Here is a 24,129-nt window from a genome sequence, read left to right as displayed (position 1 = left end):
CCCTCACAAACTTTGAGCACATCTACATGAAACACTGTCATAGGAAAGCAGCATCAAAGAAAGATCTCCACCACCCAGGCCATACTCTTTTCGTGCCGTTGCCATCAGATAGAAGGTACAAGAGCCTCAGGATTTGCACCACAAGGTTTAAGAACAGTTAGTAGCCCTCAAACATGAGGCTTTTGAACAAAAAGGGAATTACCACAATCGTACGGTATATTGAGATGTTCCCACAACCAATGATCTCACTTTGAGGACTTTTTATCTTCTTAATTCATGTTCTCGTTATTTATTGCTATTTATTTATATTTTCATTTGCAAAGTTTCTTCCATACTCTATTTGTACTTGATCTCTCATTGATCTGTAGGAAAAAAAAGTCTCAGGACTGTATATGGTGACAATATGTACTCTGATAAATTTGCTTTGAACTTTTGAACTTTGAAATGTACTATGCTGCCCTGCTTTATATCCTATGTTTTAAGAGGCACTAATGATCAAAACTTTTGCACTTCAAGGCTTATGTTATTGCTGCATAATATTTGCTTGGTCATTTCTAAAAATATCTTAATGGAATGCCACATCGGCCATGCACATACATGAAGAGGCATAGGTTAACACTACATTTTTATTGTTCTTTTTTTAGGAACCATTCCATTTCTAGGCAATAGACTTTAAGACAGTCAATTTGCACTTATGTTGTTACTATGGCAATTATTGCCATAGGCCACAATATAATTAGTCTGTAATAGCATAATGCAAGTGAACTGTGCCAAATTTATATCTTAAAGTCACATATTGTAAATGTTCAGAGGCCAATTTTTAGAGAAAATATTCTAAAAGGAAATGGCCCACAAAGAACAAAGAGCTACTCTTATTGTAAAAGCATGCAGTGCAACAAGCTTAAGACACAAATGAAAATCAGAAATGCTGTAGAAGAGAAAATACTTTCTTCAAGAGAAATCTATTGTTGACTGTTGAGTCATAAGCAATGTGTGAATGTATTTATATTAATGTCTATATTGCTGGTCAGGACACTGAATAGTCAAATATATAAACAAATCGGCAGAGTCAGAGGTGAGTGATATTACACAGTAGTGTGTGGTCTTGTAGAAAGAAAGGATTTGGGATTCTAATCACAATCCGCATTAAATTAAGCATCAATTTAATCTGGGTTGTGAAGTGTCTGACTCAGCCATGGTTAAAGTTCAGGAGGGTTGAAGGAATCAGTAAAGTAGAATAGGGTGCTAAATGTTCTGTAACTATTGCTCATCCAAAATTCTACTAGTCACATCCTAACCCAGACTAAATTCCATTCACACCAACTGTGAAGTAATAAACTGCTTCAACTCTCAGTCCAGTAACACAAATGTGGAATGTTTGCTTAAACACCTCTTAAGCCTCAACCCCTCTCTATTACTATCTACACTCCAACTTTCATCCCCTTTAATAACAACCACATTTTCTTTTGCCTGGATCAGCTCTGAAACTTCCTTCAAAATCCTCTGAAACAGAATCAGGTTTAATATCACCGGCATATGTCATGAAATTAGTTGTCTTTTTGACAGCAGTATAATGCAATACAAAATCATAGAAAAAACGTAAATTACATTAAGCATAGATACAGTATATATAAATAGCTAAATTAAAGAAGTAGTGCAAAAGTAGAAATTTGAAAAAGTAGTGAGATAGAGTTCATTGGTTCAACGTCCATTCAGAAATTGGATGGCAGAGGGGAAGAAGCTGTTCCTGAATTGTTGCGTGTGTGCTTTCAGGCTTCTGTACCTCCTCCTTGAAGGTAGCAATGAGAACCTGAGTGATGGGGTCCTTAATGATGGATGCTACGTTTTTGAGGAATCGTTCCTTGAAAATATCCTGGATACTAAGGAGGCTGCTGCTCATGATGGAGCAGACTAAGTTTACAACTTAGTCCTGATGAAGGGTCTCGGCCTGAAATGTCAACTATTTGCTCTCTTCCATACGTTCTGCTTGGCCTGCTGAGTTCCCCCAGCATCTTGTGTGTGTTACTTTGATTTCCAGCATCTGCAGATTTTCTTTTGTAAGGAACAACTCTCTGCAGTTTATGTTAATTGTATACAGTAGCCCCACCCCACCCCCAAACCAGATGGTGATGCAACCAGTTAGAATGCTCTCCATGGTACATCTGTAGAAATTTGCGAGTGTCTTTGGTGACATACCAAATCTCCTCAAACTCCTAATGGAATATTGTTGCTGTTATGCCTTCTTTGTAGCTGCATCGATACATTGGGTCCAGGATAGATCCTCAGAGATATTGACACCTAGGAACTTGAAGTTGCTCACTCTTTCTACTTCTGATACCTCTACGAGGACTAGTGTGTGTTCCCTCCACCTCTCTCTTCATTTATGTTGCTCTTAAAATCTACGCCTTGCAACAAACTTTAAACTATTGTTGTCTTGACCACAAATATTGTCTCATAAAGCTCTATCCTTGAGATGTCTAGATTAGTTAAATGTAATTACTAGCATTGCAGTACTGTTGCAGCAACTGATATAAGCCACTAGTAAGCAAAAAGATAACCTGAAAAGTATCAAAAGATATTAATACGCAACAGCTTCTCCGGACTCTGGATTGGGGACTGTCAAACGTTATGTGGATTTTCTGGTGTAGTCTGTTTTGTCATATGCTTTTGTGATATCATTCTGGAGGAACGTTGTCTCATTTTTTAACTGCATTGCATTTGTGGTTTCTAAATGACAATAAACTGAATCTGAATTCCTATGATTGGATGCAATTTCATGAAGCAGTGACCTGCAACTGTTATTGTATAGCTTCAGAATCAAAGAAACATGTAAATACTTGGAGATTTCTATATTATAGGTCATGGTAAAGAAAACAATACCAGCTTTTGGACATTTCTTTTAATGTTAAGCTTATTAATTTTCCTAAATTAGGGGAGATATTGTGTGGTGAGGATTTAAATAGATAATATATGTTGATAAATCAGTGTAACCTAATGCTGAAGCTATCATCAACTTTAAAAATTCTACAAAATGAATTTCAGTACATCAGTATCAAGCCTATTAATTCTCCTGAAAAGGAGGATATATTGTGGGGTGTTACTGATTTAAACAGAAACTGTATTTTGACAAATCGGTTTAAGGTAATATTAAAGCTATCATCACTATCTAAATTCTACAAAATAGATTTTAGCAAATCAATAATAAATATTAAACAAAAACAATTTTAACCACTCTTTTAACCTGTTCTGTCACTTTATATAAATAATGCACAAATACATTGCACATACTTTATGGTCTTATGGTTTTATTATACCCCAAATCAAAGGTTCAAAGGTTCAACTTAATGTTAGAGAAATGTATACAATATACATCCTGAAATGCTTTTTCTTCGCAAAACATCCACGAGAAGTACCCCAAAGAATGAATGACAGTTAAATGTGAGAACCCCAAAGATCCCCCCCAGCTCCCAACTCCCGCGCGTAAGCGGCGGCAAGCAACAATCCCCCTTTCCCCCACCGGCAAAACAAAAAATGCAGCTGCTACCACGCACAAGCATGAGCTAAGCAATAGCAAAGACACAGACCTTGCAGTTCCCCAAAGACTGTCCCAATTCATCCGGAACTCGGCAACTCGCATGTCCTCTCTCCCCCTGGCAAGGGAGAGGGAGGTGTTCCCCATTTTCACAGCCAGTGGGAGACATAACAACAACCCGCTGGTTTGCGATGTTAAAAAGTCCATTTCGTCGCTTTTTACAACTTCCTTTGGAGTTGTATCTTTAAATACACATTGCCTCTTCTCGTTCTTCCTTCCTCGCAAAATGTGACATTTTAACTTTTCAACATTATTTTATCTGTCTGTTTATCCATCATTCCACTAGTCAGCCTATATCTTAGAGTCTACTACTGCCCTCACAGTTCACTGAGCCACTATTTTGAAACTGTGTTGTGCACACTCAAAGCTACATCACTAAATATATGTTGAGAAAAATAGTTGTCCTACAACTTAAGGAATCTCCATAATAACCCCCTCTGGTCCTAAATTAAAACAAGCTGTTCCATGTAACTTAGCTAATCTTCTGTACATGCTATGACTCCGAATATCTCCCCTGATCAGGTGCACATTTGACCATAATGGGTCGCTCATAAAAGTCTGAAATTAGGAGAAGTTTATTCATTTAGAAGATGGTGAATCAGTAGGCTGTGGAAGCTCAGCCATTATCTTCAAAACAAAAATGTAAATATTTTTGACACTAAGGGTATCAAGGAATTTAGGATAGTACTGTAAAATAGTGTTCAGGCAGAAGAATAACTATGACCTTGATGACTGGAGGAGCAGGCTTGAAAGGTTTCATGGCCTACTTTTGCACTTACTTCTTATATACATACAGTATAATAGTGTGAACCTCCTCACCACACATTAGCTGAGCTAACCATCTTTTTTAACGCTTATTGGTAGGTACTTCAGGAAGAAATGCAGAAATAGCCACTTTTGACGCCCTGCTTAATTTTTCTTAACTCATTAATATCTGTCTGCACAACTTCATAAGATGCTCCTTAGGAACATGACCTCTGGCAACTCAGCCCCTGATTAATATTCTGCAGCCATTTAGTGATATCCTTAATTCTGACACCTGGGATGGAAGAAATCAATTTAGAATCACTTACACAACAACAAAAATCACTTACACGACTACAACAATCCCTTTAATTATTACTCTCTTCACCATTGTACAGTTAATGATGTTAGAATTGGTTGCATTCCTCAGGCGATAACTCTTCCCCATCAGTACTCTGAAATGTAGGTGAGAGTGATAGAAGTGAACAGAAGATTCTTTGAATAATTGCTTGCTGTTTTTTCTTGCCACTTTACACCCAACTGTCGGATAACTTCCTCAAGAAATGTGCCATCTAGGGAATATTTTCACCCTCATGAACAGATTGTAGCGATACCAGCTTTTTCTTTGCTCCAGATTCCAACATCTGCAGTATCTTGTGTGTCCTACATCTGAACGTGTCTGGGACATGGGAAGTGGCCTGGAATTCCCCACTTGCACATTCCACAGATCTGAACTGACCTGCCATTTTTTCCAGATTATCTTGACCAAGAGAAAGAATGGATTTAAAAGACTATCACTAAGATGTCACTTACCCTGAGGGATTTTTTTCAAATTCACTTGCATATTGTTTAAACCAAATGAATGCTTAAATGATCCATAACCCTAATGAATTGTAAGGAAGTGTAAACGAGTGTAAGGAGACAAATAGTCTACTTAGGCGTTTATACCTTATGTTCAGGATTTGCATGTTGTTTTTCCTTAACCATAACAAGATAGCTACCTATCTCTGGAATGATGTATAAATCACCTTCTTTAAGCAAGAAATATGGTCCATATCACCAGTTAACAATGTCCACGTTACTGCAAAGCGCACTAGTTGAAATAGGTGAAAGTAATTATTTATCATCATGCTTCTGGGTGAAATATACCTGTCCTAGAGTTGATGACAAGTCCTCCATCAGCAATTGCACACAAATTCATTGCTTTCCTGGTGACCAGCAACTTTTGAAAGAATTGTTCCTCTATGAATTCTAAATAATCTCTACATGGCTATTATATTAGGAATGATTGAGTGAAGAGCACAAAACATTGTTGTTTGATGCTTTAATGTGTTGTGTATGAGTTATCAACAAGGATATTGGTGTTTGGGGAACTATCGGACAAATAGTCTGACAAACATTAGTCAAATGATTACAAAGTTGCCAAAAGGGTCAATTTCCAAATATTTTGTGTTTTGAAAGCAAAAACAGATAAATAGCAGAAGAAGTTGAGTTCAAATGCACTTTATAAAGTGTTTATTTGGTCGTGGAGATTAAGGGAACCAAACATTCTATCTGACAACATTAAACTTTAAAATCCAGAATTGTAATTTCTGAATTGCTTTTATCCTAACATCAAACTTGTAATTTTGAATGTTGAGCCTTGTAGGACAACAATCTTCCTGTATAAACTGTCTGCTGACTTTGATCTACTTTTAAAATGATTTTCAGTTTTCCTCTGTCTTTATAAAGGTTGCTTAAGAAGCACAGCTGTATGGAAAATAACATTCTTGTAAATCTAGTGACATGCATCGTGACACTGCAGATGTTTGGAATACCGAATGCACCCAAGCATAAAATCAGATTGTGTTCATTGTATCAGACCTTCAAATGGTAATTAACTACTGAGCTTTGCAATATTATTCAAGCAAGCTTGTGATAAACAACTGGAAAGGTTAATTGCATCCTCACAGAATCTACATACATTAAATTTTAATTCACCAAGGAATCTTAGCAAAACCTGCTGTGGGAGAGGGGCTAGCCTGATTTGGTTAATAAAATGTATATTTTTCAAAGAGTCAACTGCTATAAATTTTCTAATCAGCTTTCACACACACCATATTCTCAAGCAACTAAGCTCTTTGATAAAGGCTTTCAAGCTTAAATAACGAACAGCAGAGGAGATTGCAGATAGCTGCGTTTATTCAATATTGACCAGAAGCAATGGAGATAGGAAAACAAGTATTTCTCGAAAATATACAGACTGCAATGATGTTGACTCATGACAAATTTTAGAAAGTTTGATATCCACAGTCATTCAAAATTTGTTTTGAAATAAAATTCACACATTTTGAATTTTAATGAACTACATCAGCTCCCTCTGGGTCATTTCCAGAGCAGCTGCCGCGCTGTCATTGTGCTGCATGAGTGAATCAAAGGTTTATAATTTGTTATGATGAGTACTTACTAATCTGTTTCTACCTAATTCTCTAGCTTCATTTCATGGAAGCGACTGCTCTTATTTAATCATTTAATGTAACATTTCTGTACGAATTGTGACCTCCTTTGCAATGTTTTACCAAGCATACAAAATGTGGTGGCTGCAGCCCAACTCATCACAGGAAAATCCCTCCCCACCATTGAGCACATCTACAAGGAGCTCTGCCACAAGAAAGCGGCGTCCATCATCAAATCAAGGACCCCCACCATCTAGGCCATGCTCTCTTGCCGCTGCAGCCATCAGGAAGGAGGTACAGGAGCCTTGGGTTCAGGAACAGTAATTAAATATCAGCAATCAGCTCATGAACCGGCATAGATAACTCACTCACCTCAGCACTGAACAGATCACTGGAAACAACCCATGGACTCACTTTTAGAGACTCTACAACTTATGTTCTCAGCATTATTTATCTATTTATTTACTTATTATTTGTTTTTGTTGTATTTAGACAATCTAGCTTCTTCTGCACATTTGGTTGCTTGCCTGTCGTAAGTGTAGTTTTTCAGTAATTCTATTTTATTTCTTTGTTCTACTGTGAACCTATAAGTTGTGTGTGTTGACATATACATACTTTGATAAAAAATTTACTTTGAACTTTGAAACACAGCTTGAAATTGTCAGGCCACATAAAATCTTCCTCATTTTGGTGTAATGAAATAATACCCAAATTTGCACTTGTATTCCAACTTATCAATACTTTTCATGATTAAACTTAAAAAGGCAGAAGTTTCAGAACTATTTCTCGGTAAACGTATGTTTATTCAGGAAGAACTGCAGGATAGTTTCTAACATACTATTAACATCAAGAAAAAAAGGTGATTTTTTAAATTAAAGGTATGATGTCCCTGTGCCCACAATATATATAATAAAATATATTTTAGAACAAATCTTTATTCAGAAATACTACAGCAATAAAATTACGGACTGGGAGATTTTTAGCAAGCAACTATGAATGATTAAAAAAATTAAGGAAACAATGAGAGTAAATTATGAAAACATTTAGACCAAGATTGCAAGAAGCACTTCATAAATGAGCAAGAGAACAGTAAACTAAATTTGGGGCCATTTCTACAAGGCGACACTATTGTCACGTAGAAAGAAACTACTGAATTACAGAACAACTATTTTGTTTTAGTCTTCACTGCAGAAGACACAACAGATGTAACAGAAATGGAGGACCACCAAGAGCCTAATTACTGTACTGAGAAAGTAGTACATACATTAAGGAGGGTAAATCTGGACAAGTAAGACTCTCCACCTTGTCCCATCCCAGTTTGTCAATTAAAATATCCTCCATCAATGGGTTCATGGAACATGACCTCAGAATGGCAAATTAATTAAAGATGATCTTCCTAGATCATCAAACAACCACAACAGATGGAAGGGTAGAAAATGCACTGTCCATATTTAAAACAGTCTGGCATCTGCTGCAATCAAAATGCAGAAATTATCAGTATAGGTTTGGGTTATAGGGCACTTAGAGGATATTATATAATTAGACAGTCAGTATGGTATGTTGAAGGTGAAACCATGATTAACATATCTAATAAACACCAGGATAGATAAAAAGAATTTCAGGTTGTATATTGTATACATTTCTCTGACATTGTATACAGTTCTCTGACAATGCACCTTTGAAACCTTTGAATCGGAAAAACATGAAGTGGTATACCTATATTTTTAAAGATAATTCATTAAAAATATCACACAAAAATTATTACATAAAATAAAGATTCATGGGAATTGAACTAATGTAACATAGAAGGAATGTTGGTTGAAGAACACAGGACAAAAGGTTGGAAGAAAAAAGGACATTTTCATGTTGACGGATTGTTACTTTTGGAGTGCCACTGGGACCAGTACTGGGCCCTCACTATACATTAAGCATAACAATAACTTGTAGGGAAAGTATCTAGCTTTTCAATGATACACATCTAGGTGGCTAAGTGAGCTGTAAAAAGGACAAAGAATCTGCAGGGTATTTGACTGGGGAAGGTGCTAGCTGCTGGAAGTATAGTAAAATGCATAGTTATTACTTTAGAAAGATGAACAGAAAAAGACAATTTGGTTTAATGTGTTTATATACAAAAGAACCTTGATATGCTGGACCCTTCCTTAGTGATGAATTACATGCAACACCTCCCCCCCCCAACACTGGGAGGAAGGGTGGTAAGATGAAACCAAATTAGTGATCCCCCCGTTACAACAGCTACAATATGGCTGAATATGTTGACAAGATGGTTGATTCAAGTTTAATTGTAGACCCTGGATATGCAGTTAGGCCCATCTGAGGCAAATTACTAGGAATCAAGTGGTATATTCCAATAAAGTACACATCAGGGGTCTTTATTGAATTGTTATTCAGTTGTAGAGGAAATAAGGAAGACGCTAAGCAGTATAATGGTAAAGTTGTTTCAAGGGATTTTTGGAGCATCTCCATGGGCTGGATTACAACCAGTGCCTAAAGAACTTGATGCCTCTTCCGGTCTCATCTGAGAGTTCAGGTGCCTGGTGGTTAAGAATATACAAGCAACACTGCTAGTTATTAACTAATATTATGATCGATTACATGCTAATATTGTGTAAAATTAATCTCTGCTAACTGGGGTTCAGAACAATAAAACATAACGTTTCCGAGCACAAGTACAGTCATGACCTATTGCAGAATGGAGCAGGCTCAAGGGGTCATAGAATACATACTGTGGTGAACTACATATACCTGTCTGGACTGCTCCTGTGGCTCCTCCCACAGACCCCTACTGACTGCTCCTGTGGCTCCTCCCACAGACCCCTGTATAAAGGCGATTGAAGCCTGAGCCCGGCCTCATTCTCCAGGATGTAGTGTTGTTCATTCTTCCAGTCAATAAAAGCCGATATCTCGCTTCTTACGTCTCAGTGAGAGTTATTGACGGTGCATCACATACACAATGCTGGAAGAACTCAGCAGGTCAGGCAGCATCTGTGAGAAAAGAGTAGCCAACGTTTCGGGTCGAAACGTTGGCTACTTTGATCCACAGCATCTGCAGTTGTATTTTTGTGTTTCAAGGGGTCATGTCACCCACTTATTTTTCTATTCCTTTTGTCTTCATGTCATGCAGTCAAATGAAAACACTAATATAAATTGATATTCTTGCTCGTAATGAGAAGTGAGTAGTTTGATGGAAGGTTGGCAATGTACAATGTGCCTCTCTCTAGGGAAGATGCCTAACTGACTCGGACATTCAGTATTGTTTTATTGCAGATTTCCAGCATCTATACTGCTTTAAGTCTCACACACCCATTGTTCCCTTCTCTCTTATTCTCTATTTTCATTCCAACCCTCCTTGTTACTCTGCCACCAGAGAGAGCAGCTGTGTTTAACAAACCTTCACTGCCCTCTCTCCACCGACATCACCATTTGCTCGCCAATCTCCTCCTATCATATACATGGCTATCATTCCCTCCACCCCTCCACATTTTATGCCGCATCAACATACTTAATTTCTAATTTCCCTCAGTTATATCTCGCTCTTGAGATGCTGCATGATCTGCTGAATTTTCCAATGTTTTCTATTTTAGGTTTCCAGCATTTGCAAGTTCTTGTTTGCCCATTAACTCTAGATGCAAGCTGCATTTTTTTCATGATGGACTGATGACCTGCCTCAGATGCTGTGCAGTGTAATAATTAGAATAAATTGTAACTATTAGATAAGAGGCTTCCAAATTTTTGCAATAGATTTTACACCCCATGGTAAATTAAAAATTTCCATATGCTATTAAAAAGATTAGCTTCTTCAAGAGCAGCAGACTTAAGCAGGTTATGCAGTTAATTCAGTGAATGAATTTAAATTAACTTCATTTTCCTTTTTCCAAGTTCTTTGCTGGGTAGGTATTGATATTGTAGTTTTGATACTATTGGAAAAGTGACTACATAGGATTGGAACTTGACATTTAACTCTGCACAATTGCCTCTGAGATGTCATATGTTTTACAGCGTGTGTATTGATTTCATTGATGCCATTGTCTGAAATTTAAAACATCTACGGTAGTTAGAAATTCAAAGAGTTCACACTAATCTGCGCAGTTTGCTCATCAATAAGCAATTTGTACAACACAAATGATATAAATGATAATAAATATGGAAACTGACAGCTGGAACAATATCTCAGATCAAACTTCAATTAAAAGAAAATAGGCAGAGTTCTCATTAAATACGGAAGGAAACGAGATCTACTCTTTAAAAAAAAGTGGCACCATTTAATCCAAAGCAACACACATAAAATTCTGGAGGAACTCAGCAGGTCAGGCAGCGTCTGTGGAAAAGAGTAAACAGTTGAAAGAGGAGAAGCCAGAGTAATAGGGTGGAGGGAAGGGAAGGAAGAAGTACAAGGTGGTAGGTGATAGGTGAAACTGGGGGAAGGGGAGGAAGAAGTACTGTACAAGGTAGTAGGTGATAGGTGAAATTGGGAGAAAGGGAGGGTGTTGAAGTAAAGAGCAGGGAATTTGATTGGTGACAGAGGTAAAGGGCTAGAGAAGGGGAAAATTAAAGGACAGGACAGAAGACCATAGAAGAAAGGGAAGGAGGGGGAAGCACCAGAGGGAGGTAAGCTGAGAGACACCATTTACTCCAGCATTATAGAAAAGATGTGAGTGATTACCATGACTGCACAAAACAGGCAAAACCATTAACACACTTACTGCAGGGTGTTAATGTTATGAACTTTTCCCTGCATGAAACAGCTTGAAAACATTACATTGCACCTTGCAACAATCTGAGTCTGTGAAAGGTGCAATATTAAATGGAAATATTTCTGATGCATAGAAAATGAAATTCTAGTTATTTAATGGTGATAGTAACACCACTTCTAGACAGCTGTGGACCTTGTTATGCATGGGGATATATCCTAAATAGATACACTATAATCATCATTTGGCACTTAATATATTCAAATGTGCTTACCATAAAATTTTTCATTGATTGTTCACCTAATTCATGAGGTAATGCAAACATATAGGTCTTTCTATGATTTATCTGGATGCAGGTTTTGCAAAGACTCTCACACATTTTTACTGTGAAGAGCAGTCCAACTGGCTGCATCACCATTGGTATCGGGCGGTGGGGGGGGGGGGGGAGGTACAGGGTTGAAATAATTTGCAGAAAGTTGTAAACTCAGTCAGCTCCATCCCTCCACAGCATCCTGGATATCGTCAAGGAGCAATACCTCAGAAAGGCTGCATACATCATTAAGGACCCCCTATCACCCAGAATATGCCCTCTTTTCATTGCTACCATCAGGGGGGAGGTACAGAAACCTGAAGGCACACACACAACAACTCAGGAACAGCTTGTTCCCCTCTGCCAACAGATTTCTGAATGAACACTAACTCACTACTTTATGCACTACCTATTTAATTCAACTTTTTAATATATATATATATATATATATATATATTGACACGATTTCATAATATTATACCGCAAGTTGGAAATATGTGGAATGGAACTTTCTCTGCCTCATTGCTGCTTTCATCATAAAGGATATAATCATTTCTTTAGTGGTATATAATGCTACCATGGTGAACTCCATCGAGTTCTCTGAAGAAAAATCTGTGGGAAAGTGGGTGCGCAGCCAATACTAGGCTTCTATTCACAGTGATTAGTTTAATGTACAATTACAGGACTGTCCTAGGTCATACAACATATGATAGTTCCTGCAAAATTCAGCAGTAGAGTTAGGCAGTTCCAAAAATAACAGGCCACAGAATTTGTTCTCACCTCAGGAGTAAAGTTCTGAGAGGTTTCTGTTACGACCTGTAAATGGTGAAATGTCCCCGGCCTAAAAACAATTATACAAATACAGGAGTACTTTTTTTTAAAGAAAGGTTGAATTCAGGAAATTCATAGCCCACATGGCTAACACCACACTCAAAACAATCACACTAATCTGAGCTATTACACAGGAAAAGATCTTCAGAAAAAAATACTTCAAGGGATCGTAACACCTAACACGATTTCTCTATCAGAAAAGTTTATGATTCAGTGCACTTGATCCACCATGCACTGCCACACAACAACTGCAAATAAACAAGGAACTACCACAGATGTCGAGGTCTCTGCATCTCAAATCAATAGTTAATGCAGGCAGGAGAGTCTCGACAGGCAAGGATAATGTAGCACCCCCTACTGCTGATGCCCCATGGAGAGCTGCAGAGAGAGGGCTCAAGTTGAGGACATGGACGGTGATTGTTAGTGAACCAAAGGCTCCTGAATACCATTACAGTGATCAGACCACCATGATGGATGAACGGTTGTAAAGGATTTGGGCATGTATTTCTCTGCCTTGCACCATGCACTTGCTCTGCAGTTTACTATGGAGAAAACGGTGACAATGGGTAACACAGTATAGAATATTGGTATAACTATAAGAACTGGCATGGGAACTACAATGTAAGAATGGTCAGAATAACATGGTCTTGGAGTACTAAAAGTTGAAGATAGGCTTCTTCAATCTTGTATCTGTGCAAAGTTTCGTTCATATGTCATATATTGCGACTCTTTCTAATGTTAGCCCATAGACTGATTATTCACCTGAATAATAAACCTGCAGTGCATAACCCACTGCACTTTGAAATTAGAAATTAGTTTGGAAAATGCACTGATGTGCTGGGAATAAGGTGTGAATGCCTGCCTTTGGCCACTGTTCACAGAGCAAAGAACCACCCATAGCTTGGCCTTGAGTGAGTAGGGGCTGATGTTGAGTGGTCTGAGAAGAATAATGTGGCTTCTTAGTGCTGATAAATGTGGCTTAGGGCTGCGTATTAATGATTATGCCATGCTAATGGAGTTTTACTGTGGTCCTTTCATTGAAAAACTTCACTCTAAACTCAATTGATATATAGCATTATATAAATGTATCAGCTTATTTGGAAGACAAAAGAGCTACGTAGTTAAACATGTTTCTGTTAAGCAAGATAAATATTCCTTCGAACAACACACACAAGACGCTGGAGGAACTCAGCAGACCAGGCACCATCCAGGAAAAGAGTACAGTCGACGTTTAGGGCCAAAACCCAGGTCATGCTTGTTGTTCAGATTTCCAGCGTCTGCAGATTTTCCCTTGTTTTAAATATTCCTTCAAACCAGAAGTTGCTCAATTCACTTTTTCATAGTGAGAGATGTATAAAACTGTTCTCCGAGGGTCATGGATTTTTGTTTGAAGTACAGCAAGGTAAACAGGCCCTTCTGGCCCAACAAGCTTGTGCCGCCCAGTTACACCCATGTGACCAATTAACCTGCCAACCTGTATGTCCTTTGAATGCGGGAGGAAACTGGAGCACCCAGAGGAAACCAACATGGTCGTGGGAAGAATGTACAAACTCCTTACAGAGAGCAGCAGAATTAAAGCTAGTTTACAGGCGGTGTAATAGCATTACGCTAACCCTGCTGCCCCACAGTGAATGATATTTTCCAAGCTCCATACTTGAAGAAAGCTTCTGATGTATTACGGTGTACCCAAAGTAATTAATGTGACAGGCCTTCTTTGCCAAGGTAAAGAAAAGAATTCCAGGTAATTATCGCATTTCCACCATAGCTTTAATTACCGTTGTTTATCACTTGGAAATGAAAAACCAAAGTCTCTTCCACTGTCCATGAAAACATAATCCATGTTTTCTTTTGTTACATTCTATAGACTACTGTTTGTTCTCTTGACATAAAAACTAGCAGGAATTATTCTACTTTCACACCAGAATTACAAATGTGACTTATTTTCTGCTCAGAGAAAAGAATTCATTATATGCAAATGTCAGGTCTATTTGACACAAGAGCCTGCCTTTTATATTCTTCTACCTTCAAGTAATAAGTGATAGCGATACCTTGTAATGAATAGACTTTTGTCTATTTTGAAAGCCTGGGGTTTGAAATAGCTTCTGGTTATGTACATATGCAGGTATTTTAAATACTAGTAAAAATATGGCTGATGGGAACAGAGCAGAAATTAACTCACTATTTAGCTACTTCTGGCGATGGAGGAGCGGACAGGTATCCTGGCAAAGGTCAAACATCCTTACAAACATTTTAGTTATGAAAGAGGTTATCTCAATGAATTCCCTTTGCTCTCGTTAGATCTATCATGTCAATTGCTGCAGGAGGGCAACAATAGCACGATGCTCAGGTTACTGGGCTAGCAGTCCAGATGCCTGAATAAAAGATCAAATTCATACTGGCTGGGAATTTAAATTCAGTTGCTTAATTCAAAAGTTGATATTTGCAATAATGCCCATAGAAGAACAAAAAGATTATCATAAAACCACTGAGGTCCTGTCCGGCTACACAACTAGCTAACCTGTTCCAATGCAATAAGAACACCGGTATCTATCCGAGAATGTGGCAGAATGCCCACACATCTCCTGCTCAGAAAAAAAAATGAACTAATGCAGTCTAGCACTTCATCATTCTAGTCACATCAGCAAACTGCATCAGGCAGCTCTTATTCACCATTTGCATGATCACTGATGCTGAAATTGGGTTTCCCCAGAAGCATGCATTACAGCCTTAGTACAAACTTGGACATGACTTGTTCAAACATATATTCCAGATGCATGGTGTGGCTGCATTTAACTGAGTTCTGCTTCGGGCTGCTCGAGTAATGTTAACATCAAGGAGATAAATGTCTCATTGATTGGAAATATATCTATCAGAAAGGAACACCTGTTCAGCTCTTGGAGATCAATGTACTCACTCACAGGACAATACCTACAGGAGTTATCAGGGCTATGTCCTTAGCCCATACATCTTCAGATGTTTCATCAATGGCTTTCCCTACTTTATTAGGCCTGAAGTGAATATTATGCAATGTATGATTCCATTTGCAGCCCCTTAGAATGAGGTAGCCCGTGCTTGTATGTATTAAGACATGAACACTGAGGCATGGGCTAAAACGTGGAAATTAACATTCACACATCATGAGTGTCAGACAATAATCATCTTAAAAAAAAGAGATTGTCTAACCACCTCCCCCAATTAGAGAAAAGCTTTATGGGAGTGAGCATTAATCAGTGGTTCAAATGGATCAGAAAAATGGTTGTAAAAGAGCAGAAGGTTCTGGGATGAGTGACCCAGCTCCTGAATTCCCCAAACCTTCTACCATCGACAAGCAATGGCAGGATCGTGACAGAATAACCTGCACTTGCCTGGATGAGCATGGTTCCCAAATGTTACTTCGGAAGCGTAATACCAGCCAGGACAAACTCATCCATTTAACCCATAACCAAACTGTCCCTCTAGGTATTCACTCTGTCTACTACAAAAACACCTGGGCATATTCTGACCCACTACTGACTAGTGATAGAGATTTATTGAAGTTCCTTTACTGTCAAAAGAGCTAAATACAGAAACCCCTAGAGGCATCAGCAGAGCAACATTGCAGAGCTGTTCAGACGGCATCTCACCACCAAATTTCAAGAATTTATAATAAATACACTGAAATTTGTCAGTGCTTTTCTTGTAGTTAACTGATGTGAGTACTCAAACAAAATAAAAATAGAAATACCATAAAATGCATTAAAAAAAAGCCCATTATTTTTTCATGTCACGTGTCAGGGAAGTTAATACACTGTGTTGAAACCATATATTAATTCTTCAATTCAACATCAAAACCAAATAAAAATTGAAAGTGCTGTAAATCCTCAGGAGGTCACAGAGCTTCTGTGGAGAGGATCACAGAATTAACATTATAGATCTACAAACATCAACTTCTTCACCCCTATAGATGCTGTCAGACTTACTAAGTATTTCCTGCACTTTGTTTTTATTTCAAATTTTCAGCATCTAGTTTGATATTGATTTTTTAAATCAATATTGTTTGAATATCCACAATATCTACAAGTAAAGCATTGACCAATATCAGCATAATTTCAAAATATTTGTTATGTTTGAGCTTTAAAGTGTAAATCTTAGGTATTTAAGAGGCACAGCAAGATGAATCTCAATTGGCAAGATTAATTCTGCTACATCTGTATTAAATCTCATCAAAGCAAAATGAATAAAGAAAGATCAAGACTATCGTGCCACTGTTCATTTTGCATTTTAATTTAGAAGTGCGAACTGCTCAGGATCAAACTTCACAGCTTAAGCATTGAGCAAATTGTTAGTAAAGCTTGGCCGAATTAGTCGTCTTCAAAATCTGGATAATAGTTAGCAATTTTATAAGCTGAACTAGTATACTGTGCAACTACAAGAAATGTTCTCTAAGTTGTCCATAAACATCCTGAAACTACGTGGCAAGTCTGCCATCTGACAGTCTTATGTATTTAGTTCCAATATACCACACACGAAATATATAAATCCTCCTGCAATTAACTACTAATTATCGCTGCAGTCCTGTAATAATTATGTTACCAAATCCTTTAATACCCCCTCCCCGAATGTCTGGACGCATGCCTTCTTTACCTTTGCCAATTTCCTTATCACAGAACTCCACAAAGGATTAAAACATCTATGAAAATTGCAGTATAATTTTAATTGTATTTATTACATTAGGTATGTGTCTCTGTTTGATCTTGCCAATAAATATGCGCAAAATTGCTTGGTGTCAGAATTTCCTGACCAAAAAGCAAACCAATGAAAGTATCAACTTTAACAAAATGAACTAACATTCCAGCAGTTTAATGGATAACTGATCCACAAATTTCTGTAACTTCCATCACCTTCAACAAGACTTTACAAACAGTGACACCTTTCCCTCAATTCTCCCTTCAGCATTCCTAAAGGACATCTCCCCTCATGAGTTCCTGGTCTTCCCTTCCACCTCAAACAATTGTTCCCCTTCTTATGGCACTTTCCCATGGAAGATGCAAGATAATGACTTTATTACTAATTCTCTTCTCACCATTGAGGCATTCATAGTCCTTCTAGATGGAATAGTAATTGACATACACTTGTTTCAATCTGGTGCACTGTGTCTGGCATACATCACGCAGTCTCCGCAACGTGGGAGAAACCATATGTACACTGGGTAATTGCTCTGGTCCGTAGGAGCAACTCATGGCTTCCTGTTGCCTATCACTCTAATCCTTCATTCCACTCCCACTTTGACTTCTCTGTCTGTGAGTTTGTCTCTGTGCTCACGAGACCCAATTTAAGCTGGCGCAACAGCACCTCATCTTCTGTCTGGGCATGTTGTTGCCTTTCAGGTTCAATACCCAATACAGAAATTCCAGGTGATTTGCTTTCTCTGCTTGTATCAGAACCATTCAGTTCTGCTGATGGTCATCCATTTGTAATATTAACTCAATTTTACTCTCTCCACTAGTATAACTCCAACTTGCAGGACATTTTCTATCATGGAATATTTCTCAGATTTTGCATTCCTGTATTCATTAATTCTCGCATTAACGTTTCAATCAGATAACTTCAACTCTTTATCTTCAGAAGCCAGGCCTCCAGCTATCTGGAATTGTCCTTGGAAGTATCCTAATGCACCCATTATTCCCTTTCTAGCAAATTAAAAGTAACTTGTTTTCCTCTATTCCTAGTTCTGATGAAGATTCTTCCACTTGAAACACTAACTCTGATTCTCTTTTCACAGATGCCTCCATCTTGACTTGCTGAGTGCTTCCAGCATTTTCATATTTCCAGCATGTGTAGCTTTTCAATATTGAATTACCTTCAGCCTCCCAGACAACCTCAACTCACTGCAATCTGTCCACAGCCAAAATCGGTCAATGGCATACAACATCTCCCTGGCCTTACACTCATCTCAGGAGTATCTGGACAGTTAAAGTCACATAAGTCAGACTATTGTTTACTGACTACAGCTCAACTTTCAATGCTATAATACCAAGGAAACTCATCTCCAGACTCCTAGACCTGGGACTCAACACATCTCTTTGCAACGGGCCTCAATCTGTAAGGATAGGCAGCAGCATCTCCACCAGAATTATTCCTAACATTGGTACCCCATGAGGTTGCATCTTCAACCCTTACTCTACTCCCTGTACACTCAAAACTCTGTGGCTATATGCTGCAACTCCAGCTACAGGACTGCAGATACATAGCGGGCTGAATCTCAGGTAACACTGAGTCAGAGTACAGGAAGGTGATAGGGAGCTTAGTTTTATGATGTCATGACAACAACCTTTCCTTCAACGACAACAAAACGTAAGAGCTGGTCATTGACTTCAGGAAGGGGGCTCGTGAAAAAGAGAGAGAGAGAAAGTGAAAGAGAGGGGAAGGGGAAGGGGAGGAGAGTGGGGAGGGAAGAGGATGAGGGTGTGAGGGTGAGGGAGGGGGGAGAAAGACAGGGGGTGAGGGGGAGGGAAAGGGAGAGGATAAACAAGACTGTTCATTATTGAAGGATGGAGCACCAACACAAGTCACGTATTATTGTACAGATTACAGTAAATCAGAAAAAAAGCTTTGTAACCAAGTACCCATTTGTAACATTTTATTAAATGTTGCATTAAACTTTACTTCAACAAAGATTATGTTAAATTATGTAGTAAAGAGTGCCACACCATTATTGGTACACAGAGTACAGTTCTTTACTGATCTCTAAAGTATTCAAATAGACCAGCGTTGAGTTGATTGTGTTACATTTTCCAACTCAGTCAATATTCTCAGGACACTACCATTGTGTGGCCAGCCTTAAAATAACAAATATTTAAATTTCAGACATATTTTATAACGACTAAAATGAAACAGACTGATCAGCTTACCTCTTTGTTGTTCCTGTCTGCTTGCACTAAAGTGTTATTTAAGCAAGGTTCCACATAATGAAGCTCTTCATTGTACTGAGGAAGAAAATGTAATACAAAATATCTTTCAAAAAAAAGATCCTCTGTTCATGACCTTACATGACTAGTGTAAATAATATAGTCCGTATAAACAGCTTATAATGAAAATATCAGTGTTTTATAATTACAAATTTGTGAAACTATTTTTCATGTTTTATACCAGCCATCACACCTGTTACAATCTTTGGTAATTTTCATTTGCTCAAATGGAATAGGTTTTTTCAATTTAATCTTGTTATGACTGAGAAGTGTAGTTACATTAGAATTTAGATAAATATTCTTCATTCAAAAATTTTCATGTTCAGGTATTTTTTCCTTTCAGTGCCATTTTGTTTTTGGTTTTGAGAGGCCTGAACTAAATCGAGTTATTAAGTCTTTCCAGGTCTTTTCTGCAAAGTTTGCAATTTGCAAAACTTGTTTCTTGTCCTCTGTGTATTGGAAGCATATCTGTGTGGAGGCCATTGGATCTGCTCAGTATGATCAAACGGTAGCAGTGCCTACTTTGATAATACATACAGTATAGATTTGTTGTGTACAAGAGATATGTGGTTAGTGCAGCACATGTACACTGACGATCAGAGGCTTGCTCAATCCTTTGCTGCCATTGCCATCCCATCACCCGATCATTTCTCCAAGACCCCACTTAACCCCAACCGATTAACCTCTCTAACACACTATATCACACTCCAGTTCAGTTCTCATTCTCACAGCACACTCTTCCCCCCCCCCCCCCCCCATCGACACCTATCTATGACCTGTCCCCTTTCAACCACTCCCAGGTGCCCACTCAATCAACCCCTTCCTACCACCTAAGCTTGCAACACGATCAGCAGACTATCAGTCCAATTTCTTCCACAGGTAGGCTCTTTATATGCGTGCAAGAACTCTGAACTAGACCTGGCATCTTGACCCACATGCATGAACAAATATTGCTACCAAGGAATCTGCCACAGATCCTCACCTTGTTCACTTTTAAAAGTTTAAGGATTTCCAGGCAAATATTCTTCCACTACTTTATAATGATCTTATTACTTCATTTATTAACCTCTGCAAATAAGATCAGTAAGTGATAGCCATGCTAACTAGCTATTCCGTGGATAATTTTAATACTATCAGATGACTGCATTGGACCTGCTTCATGTGTCCATACTGAGCACATCGACTTCATAAACTTTGCCTCCATCTTCCAGCCTGCCCTCAAATTTACCTGGTCCATTTCCCACATCTCCCTTCCCTTTCTCTGTCTCTATCTCTGGAGAGAGTTCACTTACTGATATCTTTTACAAACCCACTGATTCTCACAGCTACCTGGACTATACCTCTTTCCACACTGTCACTTGTAAAAATGCCATCCCTTCTCTCAATTCCTCCATCTTCTCCTCATCTGCTGTCACAATGACACTTTTTATTCTGGAACTAATGAGATGTCCTCCTTCCTCTAAGAAAGGGGCTTTCCTTCCTCCACCAGCAATGCTGTCCTCACCCACATCTCTTCCATTTTGTGCATGTCTTCCCTCACCCCATCTTCCCACCACCCCACCAGGGATAGGGTTCCTCTTGTTCTCATCTACCATCCCACTCCTTCTGCGTACAGCACATAATTTTCTGTAACTTCTGCCATCGCCAACTGGATCCCACCACCAAGCATATCTTTCCCTCCCTCTCACTTTCCACTTTCTGCAGGGATCACTTTCTATGTGATTCCCTTGTCCATTCATCCCTCCCCACTAATCTCCCTTCTGGTAGTTATCCTTGCAAGCAGAACAAGTACCACACCTGCCCCTACACATACTCTCTCACTACCGTTCAGGGCCTCAAACAGTCCTTCCAGCTGAGGTCTGTTGGGGTCATCTACTGTACCCAGTGCTTCTGGTGTGGCCTCCTGTGTATCAGTGAGACCCGACGTAAATTGGGAGACCACTTCACCAAACACCTATGCTCCATTCACCAGAAGAAGCAGGATCTCACAGTGGCCAAGCACTTCAATTCTACTTCCCATTTCCATTCCCATTCTGACATGTCAATCCATGCTCTCCTCTACTGCTGCAATGAAGCCACACTCAGGTTAGAGGAGCAATGTCTTAAATTCCATCCGGGTAGCCTCTAACCTGATGACATGAATATTGATTTCTCGAACTTCTGGTAATTGCCCAGCCCTTCACCATTTCTATTCCCGTTTCCCTCTCTCACCTCATCTCCTTAACTGCCCATCACCTCCCTCTGGTCCTCCTCCTTCTTCCCTTTCTTCAATGGTCTTCTACCCTGTCCTATCAGATTCCCCCTTCTTCAGCTCTATATCTCTTTCACTTGTCAGTTTATGTCACCCCTCCCCCTCTCCACCTATCACCTACCACCACGTACTTCTTCCTCCCTCCCCCCCACCTTCTTGCTCTAACTTCTCATCTTCTTTTCCAGTTGTGATGAAGGGTCTTGGCCTGAAATGTTGTCTTTTTACTCCTTTCCACAGATGCTGCCTGGCTTGCTAAGTTCCTCCAGCACTTTGGATTTGCAGCATCTGTAGATTTTCTCAAATTTTAATACTATTATCAATAAAAATGTAAGAAATGTTTTCTAGCCATATGTATGGTCGAAAGATTACTTCTGTAAAAAACTGTCCATCCTTTGATCTCAAGTCTTTGGGTAAGGATTTTAATGTTTTTTTTACCATTTCTCTCTTTCTCACTTGAAGGGCCTGTACTGTGCTGTATGTTTTCTATGTTTCTAAGTTTCTACTATTTATAATATGGCAAAAGTGTTTGGGACTTTACTGATTGGCCTAAATTGTAACTTTGTTTCTGTTGGTGGACAGTTTTAATTCTCAATGAATTTGTCATATATTCAGTCAGTATGTGAAAGTTGTAGAACTGACCAGACCAACAATCCCTTCTAAAGGTCATTTACATGGACATGAAGTTTCTCAAAGCCAGAAGTTTCTGAGAGACACTATCACTCCATTGTTGGGATCCAGTGGCAAAGTGCTGGCTTCTTGCAGTTTCCAGTATGGGTAAAATGGACAAAGCACCTGCATTGAGTCAGTTAGACACTTGTTCAAAGTTCAAAGTTCCAGTAAAACTTCATTATCTAAGTACATACAGTATATGTCACAATATACAACCTAGAGATTCTTTTACTTGTGAGCATACTCAATCTAGAGAATAATAACCATAACAGAATCAGTTAAAGACCCCCTAGCCAGGGAATTTAACCAGAGTGCAGAGCCTAATGGTTGAGGGGCAATAACTGTTGCAGAACCTGGTGGTGTGAGTCCTGAGACTCTTAAACCTTCTTCCTGATGACAGCAGTGAGAAGAGAGCATGTTCTGGGTGGTGGAGGGCCCTAATGACGGATACTGCTTTCCTGCGAACAGCGTTTCATGAGGGTGTACTCAATGGTTGAGAGGGCTTCACCCGTAATCACTGGGCCATATCCACTACTTCTTGTGGACTTTCCGTTCAAGGGCATGGATGGAAACACCAGGCCAAGATGCAGCCAGTCAATATAATCTCCGCCACACATCTACAGAAGTTTGTCAAACTTTTTGATGTCGTGCTGAATCTTCGCAATCTCCTAAGGAAGTAAGGGCACTCCTGTGCTTTCTTCGTAATTGCACTTATGTGTTGGGCCTAGGACAGGTCCTCTGAAATAATAACACCTAGGAATTTAAAGCTGCTAACCCTCTCCACCTCTGAACCTCCAATGAGAACTGGCTCATGGACCCCTGGTTTCCTTCTCCCGAAGTCTACAATCAGCTCCTTGGTCTTGCTGACAGGGAGGAAGAGGTTGTTGTTATGACACCACTCAGCCAGATTTTCAATCTCCCTCCTATATGCTGATTCATCACCACCTTTGATTCGGCCTGCAACAGTGGTGCCATCATCAAACTTGAATATGGCATCTGAGCTGTGCTTAGCCAAACAGACAGAAGTGTAAAGCGAGTAGAGCAGGGGGCAAAGCACACAGCCTTGTGGCGCACCTATGATGATGGAGATCATGGAGAAGACGGAGTTGGTAATCCAAACTGACTGGGGTCTGCAAACAGGAAATCCAGGACCCAATTGCACGAGGATGTATTGAGGCCAAGGTCCCGGAGCTTATTGAATCATTTTGAGGGAAGAATGGCATTGAATGCTGAGCTATAGTCGATAAAGGGCATCCTGATGTATGCAGCTTTGCTGTCCAGATGTTCCAAGGTTGAGTGAAGAGCCAATGAGCCTGTTGCTCTGGTGGGAAAATTGGAGCGGATCTAAATCACCTCTCAGGCAGGAGTTGGTATGCTTCATCACCAACGTTTCAAAGCCCTTTATCACTGGGGATGCAGGTGCTACTGGGCATTGAGGAAATCATTGAGGCAGGTCACCAGACTCTTCTTGGGCACTGGTATAATTGAAGCCTGCTTGAAGCAGGTGGGTCAATTTTAATGGAGAGGAACAGTTCCAATGGAGAGAATTAAGCATAAAGTACTTTACATTTTTTACATTTCCAATTTTAAATGAATTAAACTAAAAGCATTTTATTCTCAGCTAAGTTATTAAAATGTATT

At 39.1% G+C, this 24,129-nt stretch overlaps 1 protein-coding gene across 5 annotated transcripts in view; it reads right to left on the bottom strand.

Moving 5' to 3' along the window:
• Window positions 1–24,129, bottom strand: part of cacna2d3a (calcium channel, voltage-dependent, alpha 2/delta subunit 3a) — a 782,368-nt gene that overhangs the window by 381,694 nt on the left and 376,545 nt on the right. For all 5 annotated transcript variants that reach the window (XM_073072214.1, XM_073072211.1, XM_073072212.1 and 2 more), the window contains exon 9: window positions 19,512–19,586. In XM_073072214.1, the coding sequence (XP_072928315.1) occupies window positions 19,512–19,586 (75 nt within the window). The remainder of the gene's footprint in view (window positions 1–19,511; window positions 19,587–24,129) is intronic.

This window comes from Hemitrygon akajei, chromosome 19, assembly GCF_048418815.1.
Source record: "Hemitrygon akajei chromosome 19, sHemAka1.3, whole genome shotgun sequence".
NCBI classification, from domain to species: Eukaryota; Metazoa; Chordata; class Chondrichthyes; order Myliobatiformes; family Dasyatidae; genus Hemitrygon; species Hemitrygon akajei.
The sequence above is the reverse complement of the archived record's forward strand: the minus strand, read 5'-3'. Positions and strand labels throughout refer to the sequence as shown.